This window comes from Piliocolobus tephrosceles, chromosome 4 (assembly GCF_002776525.5).
Source record: "Piliocolobus tephrosceles isolate RC106 chromosome 4, ASM277652v3, whole genome shotgun sequence".
NCBI lineage: Eukaryota > Metazoa > Chordata > Mammalia > Primates > Cercopithecidae > Piliocolobus > Piliocolobus tephrosceles.
Genome location: NC_045437.1, coordinates 155123635 through 155149032, shown reverse-complemented (window position 1 = coordinate 155149032; position 25398 = coordinate 155123635). Strand labels below are relative to the sequence as shown.

The window sequence follows — 25398 nt, the reverse complement described above, 5'->3', positions numbered from 1 at the left end:
ACCGGGCGCGGTGGCTCAAGCCTGTAATCCCAGCACTTTGGGAGGCCAAGGCGGGCGGATTACAAGTTCAGGAGATCGAGACGATCCTGGCTAACACGGTGAAACCCCGTCTCTACTAAAAATACAAAAATTAGCTGGGTGTGGTGGCGGGCGCCTGTAGTCCCAGCTACTCAGGAAGCTGAGGCAGGAGAATGGTGTGAACCCGGGAGGCGGAGCTTGCAGTGAGCCGAGATCGCGCCACTGCACTCCAGCCTGGGTGACAGAGCGAGACTCCGTCTCAAAAAAAAAAAAAAAAGTTATAGTAAACTAAGGTTAATTATTGAAGAAAGAAATTTTATGTATATATCTAGTATAGCCTAAATGTACAGTGTTTGTAAAGTTTATAGCAGTGTCCAGTAATGTCCTAGGCCTTTACATTCACTCACCACTCACTGACTCACCCAGAGCAACTTTCAGTCTTATGTGCTCCGTTCGTGGTAAGTGCCCTATACAGCTGTAATGTTTATCCTTTCTACCATATTTTTACTATACCTTTCCTATGTTTAGATATACAAATACTTAGCATTGTGTTATAGTTGCCTACAGTATTCAGTACCAACCTATAGAGGTTTGTAGCCTAGGTACAGTAGGCTATACCATTAAGGCTTGTGTAAATACACTCTATGATGTTCACACAACGAAATCACATAACAAAACGTTTCTCAGCATGTATCCTATTGTTCAGTGATTCATGACAGTACATTTGTCTGCCACCTTCCCCCTCCATATCCTCCTTGTTTCATGCCAAGCATAAAATGTCTCATCAAGTAAATACTAATTACTATTCAGTTAAAGGCTGTACAATCTCACTAAATATACTTACCTTTTTGACCTTTTAAAATATAATCAGGCTGGGTGTGGTGGTTCACACCTGTAATCCCAGCACTTTGGGAGGCTGAGGCAGGCAGATCTCTTGAGGTCAGGAGTTCAAGACTAGCCTGGCCAACATGGCGAAACCCCATCTCTACTGAAAATACAAAAATTAGCTGGGCATGGTGGCACATGCCTGTAGTTCCAGCTACTCTGGAGGCTGAGATGGGAAATTGCTTGAACCCAGGAGGCGGAGGTTGCAGTGAGCTGAGATTGCACCACTGCACTCCAGCCTGGGTGACAAGAGTAAGACCCTATCTCACAAATATATATATATAAAATAAAAATAAAATATACTCACTCAACAGACTCACCTTTATGTATGCTACTTCTCAAAATAATTTTATTCCTGTCCCTAGGTACTGATGCTTTGGGTTGGAAAAAATTGTACACAGAATTTTCTCAGCCAAGTTCTAGGAGTTCAAAACTATGCATCGATTCCACAGCCTATGGTAAGATTCTTTTATTATAGTGATTATAAAGGGCATTTCAAAGGTGGCAAAAACATGAATATCCCCTATTTTGATATCAGAAAATAATAACAGAATCATACCAAAAATTTTTATTGATAAGTTTTCATATTGGTGGATTATATCACTCCATTCATAGAATCATTAGGGAATTTATGTATTTAAAAGGCAGATAGGCCAGGCGCAGTGGCTCACGCTGTAATCCCAGCACTTTGGGAGGCCAAGGTGGGCTGATCACGAGGTCAAGAAATCGAGACCATCCTGGCCAACATGGTGAAACCCCGTCTCTACTAAAAATACAAAAATTAGCTGGGTGTGGTGGTGCATGCCTGTAGTCCCAGCTACTCGGGAGGTTGAGGCAGGAGAATCGCTTGAACCTGGGAGGTGGACGTTGCAGTGAGCCAAGATCACGCCATTGCACTCCAGCCTGGGCAACAAGTGCAAAACTCTGTCTCAAAAAATAAAAAACAATGGCAAAGTTAAGTAGTTGCAGCAGAAACCAAATGATCTTTAAGAAGTTTGCTTACTCCTATTCTAGATTATTCGTAGAAAATTGTGGTCCCAAGTCAAGTTGCGTTGGCATGACTGCAGGAATTTTTTAGGAATGCAAAATCTCAGGACCACACCCCTGCCCCAGACCTCCTAAATCATTATCTGTAGTTCAACAAGATGATCAGGTGATTCATATACATGTTAAAAGTCAAGGCCAGGCATGGTGGCTCATACTTATTATCCCAGCAATTTGGGAGGCTGAGGTGGGCAGACTGCTTAAGCCCGAGTTCGAGACCAGCTTGAGCAACATGGTGCTCAGTACTAAAAAATACAAAATTTAGCTGGCAGGTAGCACATGCCTCTTATTCCAGCTGCTTGGTGGGGCTGAGGTGAGATAATCACTTGAGCCTTGGGAGGCAGTGGAGGTTACAGTGAGCCATGATCACACCAGTGCACTTCAGCCTGGGCAACAGAGCAAGACCCTGTCTCAAAAAATAAGTTAAATGTGAGAAGTAGGCCGGGTTCTGTGGCTCACTCCTGTAATCCCAGCACTTTGGGAGGCCGAGACAGGTGTATTGCCTGAGCCCAGGAGTTTGAAATCAGCCTGGGCAACATGGCAAAACCCTATCTCTACAAGAAATACAAAAATTAGCCAGGTATGGTGGCATGCCCCTGTAGTCCCAACTACTCAGGAGCTAAGGTGGGAGGATCACTGGAGCCTGGAGGTTGAGACTGCAGTGAGCCATGATTATGCCACTGCACTCTAGCCTGGCGACAGAGACCTTGTCTCAAAAAAGAAAAAAAAAGTAATTAAAAAAATAAAAATTTGAAAAGTACCATAGACCATGCATTAGATATGTAATTAAAGTAATTGGGTATTGTTGGTTTTGATTAACAGACAGACCTTCCAGAACTTGATACACCAGAATCTGCCAGAATAATAGCTTTCATCTCTTGGCTTAGAGAGCAGAGACCATTTTTCCCAATACTTTATGTAATAAGGTAAGTTGAATTTTCCATTTGCTAGCAGTAAAACAATTTGTTTGGCCTTGTCACGACCTGACAAGAGTATAGCAAAAAAAAGGAGATGAAAGACAAACAATTCTTCTCAATAAATAGCAGTAAATCATGCCTTATATCCAATTATTGGAAATACTAAACTTTTTTCATTTTTAATTGACTAATAGTAAGTGTATATATTTATGGGGTACACTGATTTCTTGATACATGTATACATTGTGGAATGGTCAAATTAGGCTAATTAACATATTCATCTTCTCAGCCAATTATTGTTTGTGGTGAGAACATTTAAAATCCATAATTTTGCCTATTTGAAAATATACATTATTGTTAACCATAGTCATACTGTGTAATAGATCACCAGAATCTATTCATCCTAACTGAAATTTTGTACCCTTTGACTAGTATCTCTTCTTTCCTTCTCCACACCCACTTCCTGCCTCCTAACCTCTAATAACCATAATTCTACTTTCTACTTATATGAGTTCAACTTTTTTAGGTTCCACACATAAGTAAGATTGTGTGGTATTTGTCTCTCTCTGCCTGGTTTTTTAGGTTCCACACATAAGTAAGATTGTGTGGTATTTGTCTCTCTGTGCCTGTCTCTCTGTGATTGTGACTCAGCATAATGTCACAAATGACAGAATTTCCTGTTTTTTAAAGGCTGAATAGAAGTCGTCGGGTGCGGTGGCTCATGCCTGTAATCCCAGCACCTTGGGAGGTTGAGGCGGGTGTATCACCTGAGGTTGGGAGTTCGAGACCAGCCTGACCAACATGGAGAAACCCCGTCCCTACTAAAAATACAAAATTAGCCTGGCGTGGTGGCGCATGCCTGTAATCCCAGCTACTCGGGAGGCTAAGGCAGGAAAATAGCTTGAACCCAGGAGGCACAGGTTGCGGTGAGCCAGGATTGTGCCATTGCACTCCAGCCTGGGCAACAAGAACAAAACTCCATCTCAAGGAAAAAAAAAAAAAAAAGGCTCAGTAGAATTCCATTGTGTATATATACCACATTTGAAAAATCCATTCAGTTATTTCCATATCTTGGCTCTTGTGATTAATGCTACAGGGATCATGGAAGTGCAGACATCTCTTTGATATACTGATTTCAATTCCTTTGGATATAAAGTGGAATTTCTGGATCAACTATTTATCTTAATTCCATCATACACCATAAGCTTTTCCCTTAAACAGCTTGAAATTTACATAATCAACCAAGTATTCTCAGAGAAAGCCTCTAGAAGTAACTGTTTATATAGTAAATGTTATTATGGTTATGAGAAAATCAGAAGCCTTCTGACAAGTCTTTATTTTACTGCTACATTTTATCTAAAAGTTTTTGCCTTTTATTCCTAAGGGATGAGAGTCCAATGAAAGCAAACTTCCTTCAAAACATGATAGAAGACAGAACAGAATCTGCACTATCATATTATGAATTCCTGTTGCATATACAGCAACAAGTGAATAAATGAATGAATGAAGAAATTTGACTTAATTATTTCTAAGGAACATCACAATAGTGCAGAATACCTGGAAATGTGTAATACCTTCTTTTCTATTATGTTTGTGGACTAATGTGATGATTGAGATGTTCTCACTGTGATTTCAACAACCTATAGCAAATAAAAGACGACAGCAGAGAATCAAACATGCAACTCTGAAATATTGTATTTTTCAAATCAGAATATAGCTACATATGATACTTTTTTCTTGCCAATTATGTTTGAGTTGTTATGAATTAAAATAAGACAATATTGCAGAGGCAAAGTACATTTTGTAAAATAAAGATTTCTGTGTTCTACATGTATATTTCTCTGAATTTTTGGCTGCTACATTTAAAACCTCACAAGACTGTGGTGCAGGGAAGTTACAAATTCACTGGTAGTGATGTTTTTAAAATAAAAACAATGGGAAGTAAATATAATGTAGGAAAACTAGAATTCATTCCCCACACGTTGTCTGTTTTTTTGTTTTTCTTTTTTAAGGAAGGGAAAGGATCATCATGTTGAATAAAACTAGAGTAAACTAATTCTAGTATAGCTTGAGAAAAATATGAAGAAACACATTCAAGCTTTAAAATCTGTCAGTATTCTTTATACTTGAAGAACAAAGTCACTTTGATTTGAAGTGAGAACTATCATTAGGTGGTTTTCTGATTTCCCGACGAAGACTTGGACATACTGTCTTAATCTGTAGTGAAAAGAGTTTGAGCTGTCTTCATAAACATTGGGACTGGCAATGATAATAGGGAGATAAGAAACTTTAATTATGTTGATCCTTTAAGTGGATTTTGTTTGGTGCATTTCTGCTCTGGGTATGTAATAAAAATGGGGGTTTTTGGTGAAATGAGAGTGAAGAAGTGTAAGGTTTCTAAAGTACTATCCAAATACATCAGTAACATTTTTCTAAAGAGTTTAATTGTTAAATTGGAAGTCATTCATAAGAAATATTTATTCTTGAATATGAAAACCTATTAAAGCATAAATGCTGCTGTTTGATTTGGTGGATATTAAGATTATACAAATCCAACATATTAAAGTTATGAAAGAAACTTGATTTCTGAAAATCCTTAAGAGACTGCTTTCTTGATTCAGCTAGAGAAATATTATAGTGAAAACGATTGAGTGAATTTTGTTTACAAATAGGTAAATTATATTTCGTGTATTTAAAGTGCTGTGACATAGTTTGTTTAAGAGTCTGGCTCAGTTTTCACAGATTGATTTTGTCTTACGAATTTCTTAAATATGTTCCTGTATAATACTTGATCAAAATATTTTTGGGTTTTTTATTTTGTTTTAATGGGTTAGAAAATGTGTTTACAATCTTGGTTTTATATGATCACCAATGAAATAGTAACTTTCAGGTTTATATCAGTATGAGCTGATTTTAACTGAGTTGTTTGGGATAGGGAAGAAGCAGTCCCTCTACAGTATACAACTACTGCTTGCCAGCTGGATCAAAATAATCGTGTTTTATGAAAATATCTCCCTTAAGCAGTGTTAAGGTTGGTTTGCAGTGTGTAAGTGGCACATTGAACTGGAAGTTTTCTTGAAAGTGGCTTCATCTATTAAGAAGCAATTTTCAAATTGTAGCAAATTATATTATCCCCTCTTTTAAATAAACCGTCATTATATGCTGATGTTTCTTAAAATAACTAAAATGTTCCTCTTAATGTGATTTTAAGTGGAGTTATTTGTAGGTCCTTTCTTAATAGTAATAAAGAATCTTCTAGAGGGAAACATTTGTGCTTTTAGGGATAATCTTCCTTGTGCCTCTCACTACATCCCTAAGTGGGTATGACTCTTGTTATTACCACATTCTTTATTAGTATATTTCACAAATTTACTTTTAAATATTATTTTAGATACTGTGTAACATGTGCAATTCAGAATAATTTTATAACAGGTCATGAAAAACATAACTTTAGTTAGGATTCACAATATTTGTTCTCCACATAATGAGAGAATGAATGAGCCTTTGGAGATACTGATACAAAGCAATTATTTTTTGCAATGTTGAATGTGTTTTTTAGTTTCTTTTTTTTCCCCCCCGATAGGGCACTACCTGCCATATCATCTTGTATTACTTTTTGATGTAAAGCAACTAATATTTTCACTATGCCATATTTTTTTTAATCACAGTTGTAAATTATGAAAGATCCTTAAATTTTCTACAGATCTACAACTACTAATGTAACAGACAAGGGCAATCTTGGTATTTAAATCTGAGCATGGCAGTTCTACCATAAAAAGTACTCTATTTTTCTAATTTCTAGGATTTTTAAAATAACATTTCTGTAAGTCTGACATACTAATAGTCACTCAAGCAGTACCATTTATTTTACTTTGCATATATTTTCAGTTTTTAATTTAATGTATTGAGTCTAATAGACTGTTTTGCAATAATTAGAATAAAGATTTATTTCTTCTAATCAAAGATGCATAACAGCTATTATCTAGGGGACCACCAAATGTGATTTCAAGATTTTGTTAACTATTACATATGTAATCCTTATATAGAAATTTTAATTTTGTAAAGTAGTGTATAATATTGTAATATTAAATTCTTGTTCTCAAATTCAAATATGTATTGATCTTCAATGTGCTGTGTTAAATCTTGCTTCTCTGAAATGTTGGAGACAAGATTTGTCTTCCTTTTTACGGTTTGTAATTTTCACTGTTTTATTCCTGTAAAAAAAAAAAAAAAAAGTCACTTGTAACCCATGCAAACAATCGTTTGATCTGTGCTAACTTATCAACTTGGCTATTCAATAAAGTTAATTGAAAGAGCTTATATATAGTGACTAGTTATCTAAAGTGATATGAGCCTGGTATGGTGGCCCACACCTGTGATCCCAGCAGTTTGGGAGGCCCAGGTGTAAGGATCGCTTGAGGCCTGGAGTTGAAGAACTGTCGGGGCCAGATGGCGAAACCTTGTCTCTACAAAATAGTTTTTAAAAGTAGGATGGGTGTGGTGGCTCAATGCCTGTAATCTGAGCAATTTGGGAGGCCAAGGCAGGTGGATCACCTGAGGTCAGGAGTTCGAGACCAGCCTGGCCAACATGGTGAAACCCCCATTTCTACAAAAAATACAAAAACTTAGCTAGGCATGGTGGCATGTGCCTGTAATTCCAGCTACTCGGGAGACTGAGGCAGGAGAATCACTTGAACCCTGGCCAAGGTTGCAGTGAGCCAAGATTGCGCCACTGCACGCTAGATTGGGGAACAAGAGCAAAACTCCACCTCAAAAAAAAAAAAAGGCCAGGCACGGTGGCTCACTCCTGTAATCCCAAAACTTTCAGAGGCTGAGGCAGGCAGATCACCTGAGGTCAGGAGTTCGAGACCACCCTGGCCAACATGGTGAAACCACGTTTCTACTAAAAATACAAAAATTAGCCAGGCATGGTGGCGGGTGCCTGTAATCCCAGCTACTTGAGAGTCTGAGGCATGAGAATTGCTTGAATTCGAGAGGCAGAGGTTGCAGGGAGCTGAGATCGCGCCACTGTACTCCAGCCTGGGCGACAGAGCGAGACTCTGTCTCAAAAAAAAAAAAAAAAAAAAAAGGCCAGGCGTGGTGGCTCACGCCTGCAATCCCAGCACTTTGGGAGGCCAAGGCAGGTGGATCACAAAGCCAGGAGTTTGAGACCAGCCTGGCCAACATAGTGAAACCCCATCTCTACTAAAAATACAAAAAATTAGCTGGGCATGGTGGTGGGCACCTGTAATCCCAGCTACTTGGGAGGCTGAGGCAGGAGAACTGCTTGAACCTGGGAAGCAGAGGTTGCAGTGAGCCGAGATCGCGCCACTGCACTCCAGCCTGGGTGACGGTGCAAGACTCAGCCTCAAAAAAAAAAAAAAAAAGTGGCGGGGCATGGTGACTCACACTTGTAGTCCCAGGTACTCAGGAGACTGAGGCAGGGGGATCCCTTGAGACTAGGAGTGTGAAGCTGCAATGAACCATGATTGTACCACTGCATTCCAGCCAGGGCAAGAAAGCAAGACCCTGTCTTTTTAAGTAAAAAGTGACACAAATAACTTGCCAATTAGAAAGTAGTGCTGTTGTGCATCCAAATTATGTCAATGAAAAACTAGTGCTGAAGGTTCTTTAAATAGCCTAAGTGGATGTCTGGGAGGCCATAAACTGAATTCTTGATGCTTGCTCCTCAAGGATAGCTGGGTTTGAAATTCTATATCAAAGGTTATTTTTCCATTTATAGTGTTAAGATATTACTCCATTGTCTTCCGTACCCTTGTGTCATGAGATGACTGGCCAGGCCCGGTGGCTCATGCCTGTAATCCCAGCACTTTGGGAGGCCGAGGCAGGTGGATCACCTGAGGTTGGGAGTTCGAGACCAGCCTGACCAACATGGAGAAACCCCGTCGCTACTAAAAATACGAAATTAGCTGGGCGTGGTGGCGCATGCCTGTAATTTTTAATAGAGACACGGTTTCACCATGTTGACCAGGCTGGTCTCGAGCTCCTAGCCTCAAGTGATCCACCTGTCTTGGCTTTTATCCTTAATGTTCTATAGTTTTATTACTGTTGGGTTCTTTTGTTGGTGTTTTTGTTTGTTTGTTTGTTTTTTAATTTTTCTTTTGAAACGGAGTTTCACTCTTGTTGCCCAGGCTGGAGTGCAATGGCACAATCTCGGCTCACCGCAACCTCCGCCTCCTGGGTTCAAGCAATTCTCCTGCCTCAGCCTCCCGAGTAGCTGGGATTACAGGCATGGGGCACCATACCGGGCTAATTTTGTATTTTTAGTAGAGACGGGGTTTCTCCATGTTGGTCAGGCTGGTCTCGAACTCCCAACCTCAGGGGATCCGCCCGCCTTGGCCTCCCAAAGTGCTGGGATTAAAGGCATGAGCCACTGCGCCGGGCCTGTAGTTTATTTTTTTATCCTGCTTGTTATTCAGAGCACACTTTAAAGATCCTTGTCTACAGTTCTGAAAAACTTCAAGCCATTTCCTTTTCAAATATTTGAAAACTGTTCCATGAAATTAATTCTTTCCGGAATAAATTTCTAGTCCAACTTTTAATTCGGCTGTAAGAATTTAAGCGTTGTATTTCTTTTTTCTTTTTTTTTTTAGACGGAGTCTCGCTCTGTCGCCCAGACTGGAGCATCTTTAGCATGCAAGGTGGTCATAAATGATAAGGAGGAAAAAAAATAACAGCATGCGAGGTGGTCATAAACGACAAGGAGAAAAAATAAGGTGGAGAAGGGGAATGGGGAGTGTTGGCAATTTAGATAGAATGTGCACGAAAGGCTTCACTGGGAAATTCTGATTTGAACAAAAACGCACAAAACGTGGGGAAAGCCTAAGAACACAGAAGCCGTATTCTTGGGCGTAGAGAAGTTAAGGATGAGGAACAGGCACCAATAACAAATCCCAGCGTAAGGCTCCCTTTAAGGGTGGCTCCCTACAAGCCAGGCCGCCGGTCTGTAAACAAGCGACTGCCGCTGCAACCTCCATTTTGCTTCCTGGCACCAAATCTAGGCTGATCTATTCACTGCCATCCCTTTCCCACTCCCGGTTTCCTCTCCTCTCCTCTCCTCTCCCTCTCCTCTCCCTCTTCTCTCTCTTCTCATCTTTTTTTTTTTCCCCCCCTCGAGACAGAGTCTTGCTCTGTAGCACAGGCTGGAGTGCAGTGGCGCGATCTCGGCTCACTGCAACCTCAGCCTCCTGGGTCCAAGCGATTCTCCTGCCTCAGCCTCCCGAGTAGCCGGGATTACGGGCGCGCGCCACCACGCCCGGCTACTTGTTTGTATTTTTAGTAGAGACGGGGGTTTCACCGTGTTGGCCAAGCTAGTCTTGAACTCCTGACCTCGTGATCCGCCCGCCTCGGCCTTCCAAAGTGCTAGGATTACAGGCGTGAGCCACCACTCCCGGCCCTGGGTGCTGGTTTTCTTCACCTCTGAGTGAACAGCAGAGGGGTCTGTTGGGTGAGGGCCAGACGAGTTGGGGAGGAATCAGGGCGTCCAGCGCTGCCCTCACTCAAGATGGCGGCCAGAGCCTGGGGCTTGATCGCGTGGAGCGGCGCTTGCGTGCTTAGCTCACAGGCTCCGGCACCGCGCTCGGGGGAGGGACTATAGTGGGAAGGGGACGCGCGCCTTGCGGCCAGGCCTCTAGTCATCGTCCTCGCCGCGGCGGCCAACACCAGCGCCCCTGCCACCCCTCCCAGACTGTGGACGGGAGGATGGAGTCGATGGCCGTCGCTACCGACGGCGGGGAGAGGCCGGGGGTCCCAGCGGGCTCAGGCCTGTCGGCCTCCCAGCGTCGGGCCGAGCTGCGTCGGAGAAAGCTGCTCATGAACTCCGAACAGCGCATCAACCGGATCATGGGCTTTCACAGGCCCGGGAGCGGCGCGGGTAAGAGCCTCGATTTCCCCTCTGTCTCCCGCCTATCCCCTTGAATCTTCAGGGTCATTCTTCCCTCTCCCACCTCCACTCCGCTGACCTTTTTCATCAAGCCCTGCTCTTTGACTTCCTCTCTGTCCCGCCCCTTCGGTTATATCCCAAGTTCTCATTCCTGAACCCCAGGATGCTCCCCTCAATTTTCCCGGAGCCTCGCTGTGAGATTTTCCCCACCCTACTTGCAGAGCCCTCGCTGTCTCTGCCCAGTTACGTTAACAGCCCCTTTTTTCCTTAGCCACTCCTCGTCTTGAAGGGCGCACGTTGTATCCCCAGACTGTCGTGTCCACTGCTCCCCTTAGGAAGATGGCTTTCCTTGTTAAGGTTCCAAGTGCTTTTCCTTGTAGCGTCTACCTTCTTTTGCCTTGTGCTGTGTAACTCTTGTCCGCCCACATCAGCCTGTCTTTACTGAACTGCCCGCTAGTTCGTCCTACGTGTGTCAGGGACTCTGTGGTCATATTCTAGTGTATGTGTTCAGTGCCCTCAACACTTGTCACCTACGGGCCGGCAAGAAAAGGTGGGAAAAGTGAGAGTGAGCATTCTTCAGAGACCTAGCAAGTGCGACGTGCACCTGAGAGTTTCCTCTCCTCACCAGGGGAGATCGATGTCATTGATGTCTGGAACTGCATTTCTAAAGGAGAGCGCCTCATTCCTCCCCCAAACATACGTCCAGTGATTTTATTTTAAAAAAATTTATTTCACGTGAGTATAACTGAACAATTAGCACGCCCCAGTGTTTTTCCACTGTTTCCTTTAGTAATTGGCCTTTAGTCAGTGCTGGCAAGCTCCTTAGATCTTTGTGACTTTTGTTCTGGAAGGCTTTAGGTGTATAGCTCTGCACTTTTAGATAGTTCAAATGAGAGGTAAGAAAACCATTTTTTTTTTTTTTTTTTTTTTTTGAGACGGAGTCTTGCTCTGTCACCCAGGCTGGAGTGCTGTGGCCGGATCTCAGCTCACTGCAAGCTCCGCCTCCCGGGTTCACGCCATTTTCCTGCCTCAGCCTCCCGGGTAGCTGGGACTACAGGCGCCACCACCTCGCCTGGCTAGTTTTTTGTAGTTTTTAGTAGAGACGGGGTTTCACCGTGTTAGTCAGGATGGTCTCGATCTCCTGACCTCGTGATCCGCCCGTCTCGGCCTCCCAAAGTGCTGGGATTACAGGCTTGAGCCACCGCGCCCGGCCCAGGCTATTTATTCTTAAAGCATTATTTACGATCTTACCCGAGGTACTTTCTTTCTTTCTTTTTTCTTTTGGTTTTTGAGACGAAATCTCGCTCTGTTGCCCAGGCTGGAGTGCAGTGGTGCGATCTCTGCTCACTGCAAGTTCCGCCTCCTGGATTCAAGCAATTCTCCTGCCTCAGCCTCCTGAGTAGCTGGGAGTACAGGCAGGTGCCACCACGCCCGGCTCATTTTTTGTATTTTTATTAGAGACGGGGTTTCACCATGTTGGCCAGGCTGGTCTCAATCTCCTGACCTCGTGATCCACCCGCCTTGGCCTCCCAAAGTGCTGGGATTACAGGCTTGAGCCACCGCGCCCAGCCGGTACTTTCTATATTTTGTTCTTTTGCTTTGAAAATTTTATGTCTTTAAAGGTTTTGTTTTTTGAGACAGGGTCTCCGTCTGTAGCCTAGGCTGGAGTGCAGTGGCATGATCATAGCTTACTGCAGCCTCAAACTCCTGGGCTTAAGCAGTCCTGCTACCTCAGCCTCCAGAGTCACTAGGACCACAGGCCTACACAACCATGCCCGGCTAATTTAAAAAAAAAAATTGTGTGTGTGGAGATGGGGGGAATCTCACTATGTTGCCTAAGCTGGTCTTGAACTTCTGGGCTCAAGTGATCCACCAGCCTTTGCTTCCAAAAGTGCTGGGCTTACAGGATTACAGGTGTGAGCCATTATGCCTGGCCTTTAAAAAAAAAAAAAAAAAAAAAACCACCAGAGTAGCATCTTAAAACTGCTGAATTACCTACTAATGGCTGCCTGACCACATAAACAGTAGCTGTGGGATATGCCACACCCTATGCTCATAGGGCACTGAATTCACAAATCTAATTTTAAAACACAGATTTTAAAATGCCTTACTGATTTTATATTTTTAACCAAATAAGCTAAGACAGGCAATGCAATCATACATCTGGGATATATTATCCATAAAAAGTTGGTCTTTTCAGTTTGCTCAATCTCTGAATATCTTTCCCAGTTTGTCTACTAATCTTATTTCTTACCCACAAAGTTTGAGTTATTTCCTCTGCAGAATACTCATTTTGGGTGATATATTTTGAGGGTGTAGAGGAAGAAACCAGATTTTTTTTTTTTTTTTTTGAGGCGGAGTCTCGCTCTGTCGCCAGGCAGATGCAGATGGAGTGCAGTGGGGCAATCTCGGCTTACGGCAACCTCCGCCTCCCAGATTTCAAGCGATTCTCCTGCCTCAGCCAGAGTAGCTGGGACTACAGACAGCTGGGACTGCAGGCACATGCCACCACACCCAGCTAATTTTTGTATTTTTAGTAGCAACGGAGTTTCACTATGTTGGCTAGGATAGTCTCAATCTCTTGACCTCATGATGCGCCCACCTCAGCCTCCCAAAGTGTTGGGATTACAGGCGTGAGCCCCTGTGCCTGCCCGAAACCAGCTTTTCTTTAATGCAGAATCAATATTTATTTATTTTGATTCAGAGACTGCTGAGTTCTAGCTGCAACAGCGTATTTTAAAACATAAACATGTAAGGTGTTTGCCAGTATATAATAAATACATAAGGCTTTTAAATTTCTTTTCTCAGAAGAAGAAAGTCAAACAAAATCAAAGCAGCAGGACAGTGATAAACTGAACTCCCTCAGCGTTCCTTCAGTTTCAAAGCGAGTAGTGCTGGGTGATTCAGTCAGTACAGGAACAACTGACCAGCAGGGTGGTGTGGCCGAGGTAAAGGGGACCCAACTGGGAGACAAATTGGACTCTTTCATTAAACCACCTGAGTGCAGTAATGATGTCAACCTTGAGCTCCGGCAGCGGAACAGAGGGGACTTGACAGCGGACTCAGTCCAGAGGGGTGCCCGCCATGGCCTAGAGCAGTACCTTTCCAGATTTGAAGAAGCAATGAAGCTAAGGAAACAGCTGATTAGTGAAAAACCCAGTCAAGACGATGGAAGTACAACAGAAGAATTTGACTCTTTTCGAATATTTAGATTGGTGGGATGTGCTCTTCTTGCTCTTGGAGTCAGAGCTTTTGTTTGCAAATACTTGGTAAGAAAAGATCTGTAAATTATTAACTAACTTAATGGAAAATGCAAAATGTTAATAATTATGATTGCTTTTGATCCATAGAAGTCATTGCCAATATTAATATCTACCGGATCCATGTGGCTGTTTGAAGATATATTATTAACTTTGCTATTCATCTTATAGAATGAAGTGTTCTGGTTAAATACAGAGCCTAATAATTACTGTTGGCCCTCCATATCAGTTGGTTCTGCACCCTCTGTGGATTGAACCAACTGTGGATTGAAAGTATTTGGATTTAGCCGGGTGTGGTGGTGCACGCCTGTAATCCCAGTTACTTGGGAGGCTAAGGCAGGAGAATCGCTTGAACCCGGGAGGCGGAGGTTGCAGTGAGCCAGGATAATGCCAGTGCACTCCAGCCTGGGTGACAGAGTGAGACCCTCCCTGTCTCAAAAATAATATGTGGCCGGGCGCGGTGGCTCAAGCCTGTAATCCCAGCACTTTGGGAGGCCGAGACGGGCAGATCACGAGGTCAGGAGATCGAGACCATCCTGACTAACACGGTGAAACCCCGTCTCTACTAAAAATAATACAAAAAATTAGCCAGGCGAGGTGGCCGGCGCCTGTGGTCCCAGCTACTCGGGAGGCTGAGGCAGGAGAATGGCGTGAACCCGGGAGGCGGAGCTTGCAGTGAGCTGAGATCCAGCCACTGCACTCCAGCCTGGGCGACAGAGCAAGACTCCGTCTCAAAAAAAAAAAAAAAAAAATGTATGTGTATATATTTGGGGAAAAAATAATACAACAATAACAAATAATAAATAATACAAATAAAAACAGTATAACAACTATTTACATTGTATTAGGCATAAAAAAATCTAGAAATGATTTAAAGTATATGGGAGGAATTGAGTAGGTTATATGCAAATACTGTGCCATTTTACATAAGGGACTTGAGCGTCTATGGATTTTGTTATCAGGAGGAACCTGGTACCAGTCCTCTGCAGATACTGAGGGATGACTGTACTGAAACCCTTTTTTCATGCTACGGACCCTTCTCATTGCTTTGCATATATTAATTCATCTCTTGGTATTATTTGAATCCATTGGGAAATGAAGACTCAGAGAGGTTAAATCATTTGCCGAAGGTCACACAGCTACTAAGTGATGCTGGGATTAAACCTTGGCAGTTTCATTCTTTAACCAAAGGGTTAAGTTCTTTACATATATATACTGTATATTATCAATTTTCAAATAATTTGAAATAGTAAAATGCAGTTCCTGTGGTCCTGAATATGAGGTAATTTTCCTGTGGTTCAGAAGACATTTCAGCATTTCTTTTTTTTTTTTTTGAGATGGAGTCTGGCTCTGTCGCCCAGGCTGGAGTGCAGTGGCCGGATCTCAGCTCACTGCAAGCTCCGCCTCCCGGGTTTACGCCATTCTCCTGCCTCAGCCTCCCGAGTAGCTGGGGCTACAGGCGCCCACCACCATGCCCGGCTAATTTTTTGTATTTTTTTTTTAGTAGAGACGGGGTTTCACCGTGTTAGCCAGGATAGTCTCTATCTCCTGACTTCGTGATCCGCCCGTCTCAGCCTCCCAAAGTGCTGGGATTACAGGCTTGAGCCACCGCGCCCCGCCCATTTCAGCATTTCTTAATGTAGTGTCATAATGAGTCCATTTTGGTTATACCATGATGTGGTCATTTTGTTTTACAATATATTGAAGAATGCAGAAAAGCATAGCTCATAGTTCAGTGTCTTGCGCTGAGGTTTTTACATTCAGTAGACATTTTAGGTATATGTACCAGGCACATAAATAAATTATCCAGATAATTAAAGTTTATATAATTAAGCAAAACAGTTTTTTTAAATCTTTTTTTTTTTGAGATGGAGTTTCTGTCGCCCAGGCTGGAGTGCAGTGGTGCGATCTCAGCTCACTGCAACGTCTACCTCCTGGGTTCAAGCGATTCTCCTGCCTTAGCCTCCCGAGTAGCTGGGACTACAGGCACGTGCCACCATGCACGGCTAATTTTTTGTATTTTTAGTAGAGACGGGGTTTCATCGTGTTAGCCAGGATGGTCTCGATGTTGTGACCTCATGATCCACTGACCTCAGCCTCCCAAAGTGCTGGGATTACAGGCGTGAGCCACCGTGCCTGGCCTGAAATCTATTTTTATGCAGATGTTTTCGTAAATAGAATCTGTTGAACAGATTCTATTTGTTTTTCCTTGATGATAACTTGTCAACATAGTTTGCTATAATGCAAAGATCGGTGATGCTTTCAGCATTTAATGAGCTGCCTATCTCTTTTTTGTCTCTATCTGAAGGGCTCTGTGCTTTCATGCTTTTAATGTTATGTCCTATTTTTGTGTGAGTTTTTTTGTTTTGGTTTTCTGGGTTTTGTTGCTATCAGAGTTTCAACTGTTTCTTACTGCTGTCACCATACTGCCATCTAGTAATGTTTGCTCCTTCACTCCCTTCTTATTAGTTTCATCTTAAAAGTAGTTATGAGGGGCCGGGCGCAGTGGCTCACGCCTGTAATCCCAGCGCTTTGGAAGGCCGAGGTGGGTGGATCACCTGAGGACAGGAGTTTGAGACTAGCCTGACCAATATGGTGAAACCCTGTCTCTGCTAAAACAAAAATTAGCTAGGCGGGGTGGCAGGTGCCTGTAGTCCCAGCTACTTGGGAGGCTGAGACAGGAGAATTGCTTGAACCCAGGAGGCGGAGGATGCATTGAGCTGAGGTCATGCCATGCACTCCAGCCTGGACAACAGAGTGAGACTCAGTGACAGTAGATTGTGTCACTGCACTACTCCAGCCTGGGCGACAGAGTGACACTTTGTCTCAAAAGTAATTGTGTGAATGTTATTTTGATCTTTTCTGTTTTGTTGACCAAGCGATTTTATCTATAATAAGAATAGCTTGCCATGGGAGAATGACAGATGGTAACTATATGCGTTGATTCCCTGCCCTGAAGTCTGAGGAATGAATAGCATTTAGGTTTTCTTGATTTTTTTTTTTTTTTTTTTTTTTTTTTTTTTTTGAGACAGAATCTCTCTGTGTCGCCAGGCTAGAGTGCAATGGTGCGATCTCAGCTCACTGCAGCCTCCGCCTCCCGGGTTCAGGTGATTCTCCTGCCTCAGCCTCCCGAGTAGCTGGGACCACAAGCATGCACCACCATGCCCAGCTAATTTTTTAGTAGAGACAGGGCTTCACCTTGTCGGCCAGGATGGTCGTCTCGATCTCTTGACCTCGTGATCTGCCCACCTCTGCCTCCCAAAGTGCTGGGATTACAGGCATGAGCCACCTTGCCCAGCCAAGCATTTAGTTTTGTTGTTGTTGTTTACAACGTTTTAGAGATAGGATCTTGCTGTGGTGCCCAGGCTAGACTAGAACTTCTGAGCTCAAGCAGTCCTCCTGCCTCAGCCTTCTGCATAGCTGGAAGAATGCCATCTATTTTGAGTGCTGGGCCTTGTCTGTGTGCTTCCTGGATGTCAATTAATTCCCTCTGGGTGATGGAGATGTTACTGCATGATGTGTTAAACATCTGTCACCATTTAATACTTTAAATAATCTAAAAGATAATTTTTTATGAGAGAAGACAGTTTTGGGGACATTAAAAGAATGTGAAAGAATTGTATGACCTGAGAAACATATTTTATGTTAGGAAATCAAATCTTTTATTTGCTTCACCCTTCTGCAGAAACAAGATTACTTTTAACCATTAAAATTACTATTTTATGGGAGACTGAGGCAGGAGAATTGCTTGGACCCAGGAGGCAGAGGTCACAGTGAGCCGAGATTGCATCACTGCACTCCAGCCTGGGTGACAGAGCAAGACTCTGTCTTAAAAAAAAAAAGTACCAGCACTTTGGGAGGTCGAGACGGGTGGATCACGAGGTCAGGAGATCAAGACCATTCTGGCTAACACGGTGAAACCCCGTCTCTACTAAAAAATATAAAAAAACTAGCCGGGCGAAGTGGCGGGCGCCTGTAGTCCCAGCTACTCGGGAGGCTGAGGCAGGAGAATGGCGTAAACCCAGGAGGCATAGCTTGCAGTGAGCTGAGATTCCGGCCACTGCTGCACTCCAGCCTGGGTGACAGAGGGAGACTCTGTCTCAAAAAAAAAAAAAAAGTAATTGCCAGGCGAGGTGACTCACACCTGTAATCCCAGCATGTTGAGAGTCTGAGGTGGGTTGATCACATGAGGTCAGGAGTTCTAGACCATCCTGGCCAACATGGTGAAACCCTGTCTCTACTAAAAATACAAAAATTAGCCAGGCGTGGTGGCGGGCGCTTGTAACCCCATCTACTTGGAAGGCTGAGGCACCAGCATCACTTGAACCTGGGAGGTGGATGTTGCTGTGAACCAAGATCGTGCCACTGCACTCAGACTGGGTGACAGAAGAAGACTCTGTCTCAAAAAATAATAATAACAATATTTTTTTTACAGTTTGTGCTTAGAATTTTATAGCTGCTGTTTGATTTATTGTAATTTGAATGATTATGTTGGAAATATTTAATTTTATCTTCTATCTTCACAGTCCATATTTGCTCCATTTCTTACTTTGCAACTTGCGTACATGGGATTATACAAATATTTTCCCAAGGTAAATTAATTTTTTTTTCTAAATTTTGATGATGTGTTTGGATTGATTTATGACTAGCTAATTGAAGGAACTTAAAAATGTTAGTCCTACTTACGGTCTGATTCAGTGCTACTCAAAGTATGGTTTGCCCACTTATCTCTAAACTATGTGTTTGTGTTTGTGATGCATTAAATTCAAAAAATGAGTAATTGGCCGGGCGCGGTCGTTCACGCCTGTAATCACCACACTCTGAGAGGCTGAGGTGGGTGGATCACCTGAGGTCAGGAGTTCAAGATCAGCCTGGCCAACATGGCGAAATTCCATCTCTACTAAAAATACAAAAATTAGCCAGGTATGGTGGCGCACACCTGTAATTCCAGCTCCTCAGGAGGCTGAGGCAGGAGAATTGCTCCAACCCAGGAGTCAGAGGTTGCAGTGAGCCAAGATTGTGTCACTGCACTACTCCAGCCTGGGCGACAGAGTGACACTTTGTCTCAAAAAAAAAAAAAAAAAAAAGAGTAATTGGAAACTTTTATAGCAATTTGACATTGCCATAACATTGTTATCCTGTTTTACAAAAATATTGGTCTACGGTGAATTGAGGTCCTTCATGAAAGAGTGTGAAGAGTACTTGTTTAAGATAAGTATTAAATTTAATTAGTAAATTTAGTAATTCATTTTGTCTGTAATAAAGGAAATTAATTTAAAAACGGATTTGATTATCTCATTGTACTTCATATTGTACACTTAATAGCAGCGCACTTTATCGCCAGCGTTGAGGGCCTGATATTTGCAATAAATATGTGACCAATATTACAGAACAGAATGATGTTGAGAGTCATTGTTTACCTGGCCTGCTTGACTAAGGATAGATACAGTTTTATGAGGCTTGGCTTGCCTGACCTAGGCGATAGCCTAACTAGTGTGATCAAGTTTTGTGGGAGCTTTTTGCTGAAAAAATGGCTACCTGGCTGTTTACGTGTTATATTTAACGGGCTGACAGACCTGTGTATGATTTTAATGGATTTGAAGCATTTGTATTTTTGAAGGGTCAAATAGGTCAAATACAAGAAGTAAAAGAGTAAATAACATTGTAATTTTAATTGAAGCATTTGTTTAGAAATTCACCTTTGAGGCTGGGCGTGGTGGCTCATGCCCTAATCCCAGCACTTTGGGAGACTGAGGCGGGTGGATCACCTGAGGTCAGGAGTTCGAGACCAGCCTGGCCAACATGGCGAAACTCCGTCTCTACTAAAAATATAAAAATTACCCAGGTGTGGTTGTGGGCGCCTGTAATCCCAGCTACTCGGGAGGCAAGGCAGGAGAATCACTGAACCCGGGAGGCAGAGGTTGCGGTGAGCCAAGATCGCGCCATTGCACTTCAGCCTGGGCAACAAAGAGCAAAACTCCGTCTCAAAAAAAAAAAAAAAAATTATATCTATTCAGAATGAAGATGCTCTAAATGTACTGATAATGGTAAACTCTCCAAGAAATATTAAGAGAAGAAAAATTCAGAATAGAATCTATACTAATTTCTTTTTGAAAAGAAAACATGTATTATTTGATTTTGCTTATATATGCATAAACAAACAAATAATATACATGAAATTATTAACAATACTTATGTGTGTGATAGAGATGTATATATGGGTACTATGTAAATGGAAGAGAGAAAAGGGAGACTTTATATATTCTCCAACATAACAGCATTTTGTTATAGCAGGGTTTTTTTGCTTGTTTGTTTTTGAGACAGAGTCTCACTCTGTCGCCCAGGCTGGAGTGCAGGGTACAATCTCAGCTCACTGCAGCCTCTGTTCATTCTCCTGCCTCAGCCTCCCAAGTAGCTGTGACTACAGGTGTGAGTGACCACACCCACCTAATTTTTGTATTTTTAGTAGAGATGGGGTATCACTGTGTTGTTCAGGCTGGTCAGGAACTCCCAGCCTCAGGTGATCTGCCCACCTGGGCCTTCCAAAGTGCAGGGATTACAGGCATGAGCCACCACACCTGGCCTGTTATAGCAGTTTTTAAACACAAAAGTTGGCTGGGTATGGTGCCTCACACTTATAATACCAGCACTTTGGAAGACCATGGTGGGCAGATCACCTGAGGCTGGGAGTTCTTGACCAGTCTGACCAACATAGCGAAACTGTATGTCTACTGAAAATACAAAAATTAGCTTGGCATGGTGGTACAGACCTGTAATCCCAGCTACTTGAAGTCTGAGGCAGGAGAATTGCTGGAACCCGGGTGGCAGAAGTTACAGTGAGCCAAGATAGTGCCACTGCACTCCTGGGCGACAGAGCAAGACTGTCTCAAAAATAAATAAACACAAAAGTTGAAAGAATTGTGCTGTGAACACCCATTTATATAATACCTACCACCTAGATTCTACAAGTAGCATCTTATTATATTACGTATCTATCAGATTCTTATTTTTCAAACCCAAGATAATCTCTGTAAAGTTTTTCCATCAAATTTTTCTTGATGCATTTCAAAGTATGTTGTAGGTGTACACATTGGTATACCTCACGCCTCTTACATAACATTAACTTACAATTTACTGTTTTAAGGTTCTTTTTTTAAGTAAAAAAAAAAAAATTTTTTAGATGTCTCGCTTTGTTACCAGGCTGGAGTGCAGTGGGCACAATCTTGACTCACTGCAACCTCTGCCTCCCAGTTTCAAGCGATTCTCCCACCTCAGCCTCCCAAATAGCTGGGACTACAGGCATGCACCACCAAGCCCAGCTAATTTTTGTATTTTTAGTAGAGACAGGGTTTCACCATGTTGAGCAGGATGGTCTCTCTCTCTCTTTTTTTTTTTTTTTTTTTTTTGAGATGAAGTCTTGCTCTTCGGCCAGACTGGAGTGCGATAGCATGATCTTACTCACTGCAACCTCTGCGTCCTAGGTTCAAGCGATTCCCCTGCCTCAGCCTCCCAAGTAGCTGGGATTACAGGCACATGCCAGCACACCCAGCTAATTTTTTTGTATTTTAGTAGAGACGGGGTTTCACCATGTTGGCCAAGACAGTCTTGATCTCCTGACCTGGTGATCTGCCCACCTCAGCCTCCCAAAGTGCTGTAATTACAGGCATGAGCTACTGTGCCCAGCTGGTCTGTGGTCTTTATCTCTTGACCTTGTGATTCGCCCACCTCCGCCTCCCAAAGTGCTGCGATTACAGGTGTGAGCCGCCACGCCCAGCCTTTTTTAGGTAAAATTTTAAGGTAAAATTAGTTCTGAGGCCAGGCGCAGTGGTTCATGCCTATAATCCCAGCACTTTGGGAGGCCGAGATGGGCAGGTCACCTGAAGTCAGGAGTTCAAGACCAGCCTCGCCAACATGGTGAAACCTCATCTCTATAAAAATTTGCCAGGCATGATGGTGGGTACCTATAATCCCAGCTACTGGGGAGGCTGAGGTGGGAGAATCGCTTGAACCCAGAAGGTGGAGGTGGCAGTGGGCCGAGATCCTGCCATTGCACTCCAGCCTGGGCAACAGAGCGAGACTACGTCTCAAAAAAAAAGGAAAAAAAAAGTAGTTCTAATATGAAGACTAGGGTACCAGCATAATTAATTGATTGTTTGAAATGCTCTTCTTAATTGTACCATTTGATACATTTGACATCCTGTGAAACCCATACCTCTTTCAAGGTTTATAACTTTGCTGTCACCCCAGGAGTTTCCTTCATGCTCCTTACCAGGCAGTCCCAGTCCCTATACCCCAAAGATCTTTTTCCCACCATAGATTAGTTGTGTCTGGCATAGTAATTCATATAAGCGGGATCATTCTTGATTTTACTTTTTTCTGCATGCCTTCTTTTATTCTGCATGATATTTTTGAGATTTATCCATGTTGTTGGATAAATCAGTAGTTAATTTCTTTTTTTTTTTCTTGGCTCAATAATACTCCATTGTATGACTATATCCATTTATCTAGTCTCCTGTAGATGGACATCTTGGTTGTTTTCAGTTTTGGGTTATTATGACTAAGAGCTTCCTTGTATGAGGCTTTTTGTGAGCATAAGCTTTCATTTGTCTTAGGTAACTATAGGTTTTTATATTTAAAAAAATTTTAAACCATATGATTGGATTTTGTGATAATAAAGAAAAATTCAGCTTTTTTTTTTTAGAGGGAGTCTCGCTCTGTCACCCACACTGGAGTTCAGTGGCGCAATCTCGGCTCACTGCAACCTCCACCTTGTGGATTCAGGCAATTCTCCTGCCTCAGGCTCCTGAGTAGCTGGGACTACAGGCACCCACCACCATGCCCGGCTATTTTTTGTATTTTTAGTAGAGACGGGGTTTCACCATGTTGGTCAGGCTGGTCTCAATCTCCTGACCTCATGATCTGCCCGCCTTGGCCTCCCAAAGTGTCAGGATTACAAGCGTGAGCCACCGCGCCCAGCCCAGTCTTGCTATTAAAAGTTTTTTAAAAGTGTCATCTTGGAAGCATGACATAAATAATAATTTATTATATATACAACAGTACAATATAAAAACAAGAAAAATATTACTAGACAAGACATAAATAACTGCTAAATGACTGACATGGATAATGTGTGAGGTAGGAGCTCACAGGAGATATAAATTACTCCAGTGTTTTATGTAAATAAAGCACAAGGAGGACTTCAGGGGAAGTAGAATTAAAAACAGGCCTTCAGGCCAAGTGCAGTCTCTAATCCCAGCACTTTGGGAGGCCGAGGCTGGCTGATGGCTTCAGCTTACGAGTTTAAGACAACCCTGGGAAACATAGGGAGACTGTTTCTACAACAGATATAAAAATTAGCAGCCGGGCGTGGTGGCTCACGTCTGTAATTCCAGCACTTTGGGAGGCCGAGGCGGGCGGATCATGAGGTCAGGAGATCGAGACCATCCTGGCTAATACGGTGAAACCCTGTCTCTACTAAAAGTATAAAAAATTAGCCAGGCATGGTGGCGGGCGCCTGTAGTCCCAGCTACTTGGGAGGCTGAGGCAGGAGAATGGCGTGAACCCGGGAGGTGGAACTTGCAGTGAGCCAATATCGCGCCACTGCACTCTAGCCCGGGCGACAGAGCGAGACTCCGTCTCAAAAAAAAAAAAAAAAATTAGCTGAGCGTGCACCTGTGGTCCCACCTAGTCGAGAGGCTGAGGTGTCTCTACTAAAAATACGAAAATTAGCCGGGTGTGGTGTTAAGTGCCTGTAATCCCAGCTATTCAGGAAGCAGAGGCAGGAGAATCACTTGAACCCAGGAGGCGGAGGTTGCAGTGAGCCTAGATCGAGCCATTGCACTCCAGCCTGGGCGACAGAGCGAGACTCCGTCTCAAAAAAAAAAAAGAAAAAAGAAAAAAAGCAAGACTGATAATCTGCTATTGCCTAGCAGTTTGATGATTTACATATTATGTGCTCAGTAAATGTTGGTATATTACTGATTGTTTTAAAACATCATTAACAGGCCGGGCGTGGTGGCTCAAGCCTGTAATCCCAGCACTTTGGGAGGCCGAGACGGGCGGATCACGAGGTCAGGAGATCGAGACCATCCTGGCTAACATGGTGAAACCCCGTCTCTACTAAAAAATACAAAAAACTAGCCGGGCAAGGTGGCGGGCGCCTGTAGTCCCAGCTACTCCGGAGGCTGAGGCAGGAGAATGGCCTAAACCCGGGAGGCGGAGCTTGCAGTGAGCTGAGATCCGGCCACTGCACTCCAGCCCGGGCGACAGAGCAAGACTCCGTCTCAAAAAAAAAAAAAATAAAATAAATAAATAAATAAATAAATAAATAAAAATCATTAACAGTTTTTAAATCATTTAGGTTGAAAATAGCAGTGTTGATCATGTTTGTATAGAGCTTATGTAGTCTGCTGAAACTTTGAAGATTAATTTGAGTCTTTCTCTACACAGAGTGAAAAGAAGATAAAGACAACAGTACTAACAGCTGCACTTCTATTATCGGGAATTCCTGCTGAAGTGATAAATCGATCAATGGATACCTATAGCAAAATGGGCGAAGTCTTCACAGATCTCTGTGTCTACTTTTTCACCTTTATCTTTTGTCATGAACTGCTTGATTATTGGGGCTCTGAAGTACCATGAAGCCTGCAGAACTGAGAAGGAGAAGCTTACAAAAAAAAAAAAATCCTCTTTTATATTGCAGTGTCTCTAAAGGAGGCAAATTGGTTTACACCTTCATGTAATTCTTTTACTTTAGAGGTAGCAAAACTACTTTATTAGAAATAGAATGGCAGATTCTCTGATTTAAAAGGGCTGAGTTTGTATTATTACTGATATGAAGAACAGAGTACCGATGTCATTAATTGATTTTTCTTGTTTAATCAGAATCCTTATTCTGTACCTTTCCTCTAACTTCTCAGATTTGTAATTCTTCTTTTGGGAGCTGAACTAGTGCTTTTAGGAGAACAGATAAACATAGTCTCAGCCAGCCCTAGAGACTGCTTGTATTTGTGTCATTCTGTCCTGAGAAATGAAGTCATCTGAAAAATAAAATGAAAGAAACTGAATTCTCTAATGTTAAGTCTGCACATTGTAACTTTTCTTGTTGAGTTCGTATCTTAATTTTTACTCCAGCACAAGTATTTAATCAAAGAAATGATTCATGCATGTGAAATTGGAAGGTATTTATAAAATTTTTATTGCTGTATACCAAATTCAGAATTGGAACTTTTTGCTTTTGAGTTTTCCCTTTTTAGAAGTATGTTTTAAGCAAACAAAAACAAAATGGGATGTGAAGAATTGAGGCAAGCAACCCAATAGTATAGATGTCCTTTTCCCCCCAAATATGGTCTAGATGAGTTACTATAAACAT

The 25398-nt window shown here is 42.6% G+C and overlaps 3 protein-coding genes across 4 annotated transcripts in view; 2 read left to right on the top strand and 1 right to left on the bottom strand.

The window, feature by feature from the left end:
* Positions 1–7177, top strand: part of SEC24A (SEC24 homolog A, COPII coat complex component) — a 90996-nt gene extending 83819 nt beyond the window's left edge. Inside the window, exons 19-21 of the mRNA XM_026454496.2 lie at positions 1269–1361; positions 2770–2873; positions 4249–7177. Coding sequence (XP_026310281.1) covers positions 1269–1361; positions 2770–2873; positions 4249–4363 — 312 coding nt within the window. The 3' untranslated portion in view covers positions 4364–7177. The remainder of the gene's footprint in view (positions 1–1268; positions 1362–2769; positions 2874–4248) is intronic.
* On the bottom strand, positions 6438–10671 carry LOC116418775. Its single transcript, XM_031935493.1, has 2 exons — positions 10303–10671; positions 6438–7078 (listed from the first exon to the last, which is right to left on the bottom strand). The coding sequence occupies exons 1-2, from the start codon at positions 10521–10523 to the stop codon at positions 6988–6990; spliced, it is 312 nt and encodes a 103-aa protein (XP_031791353.1). The 5' UTR covers positions 10524–10671; the 3' UTR covers positions 6438–6987.
* CAMLG (calcium modulating ligand) lies at positions 10173–25107 on the top strand. Of its 2 annotated transcripts, XM_026454505.2 has the most exons (4): positions 10176–10758; positions 13576–14036; positions 18554–18619; positions 24477–25107. In XM_026454505.2, exons 1-4 carry the CDS (start codon positions 10587–10589, stop codon positions 24666–24668), a joined length of 891 nt encoding a protein of 296 aa, XP_026310290.1. In that variant the 5' UTR covers positions 10176–10586; the 3' UTR covers positions 24669–25107. The 2 variants fall into 2 exon arrangements, with proteins under 2 accessions (XP_026310291.1, XP_026310290.1); XM_026454506.2 differs by lacking the exon at positions 18554–18619 and having other exon boundaries at positions 10173–10758.
* The last annotated feature ends 291 nt before the right edge of the window (positions 25108–25398 follow it).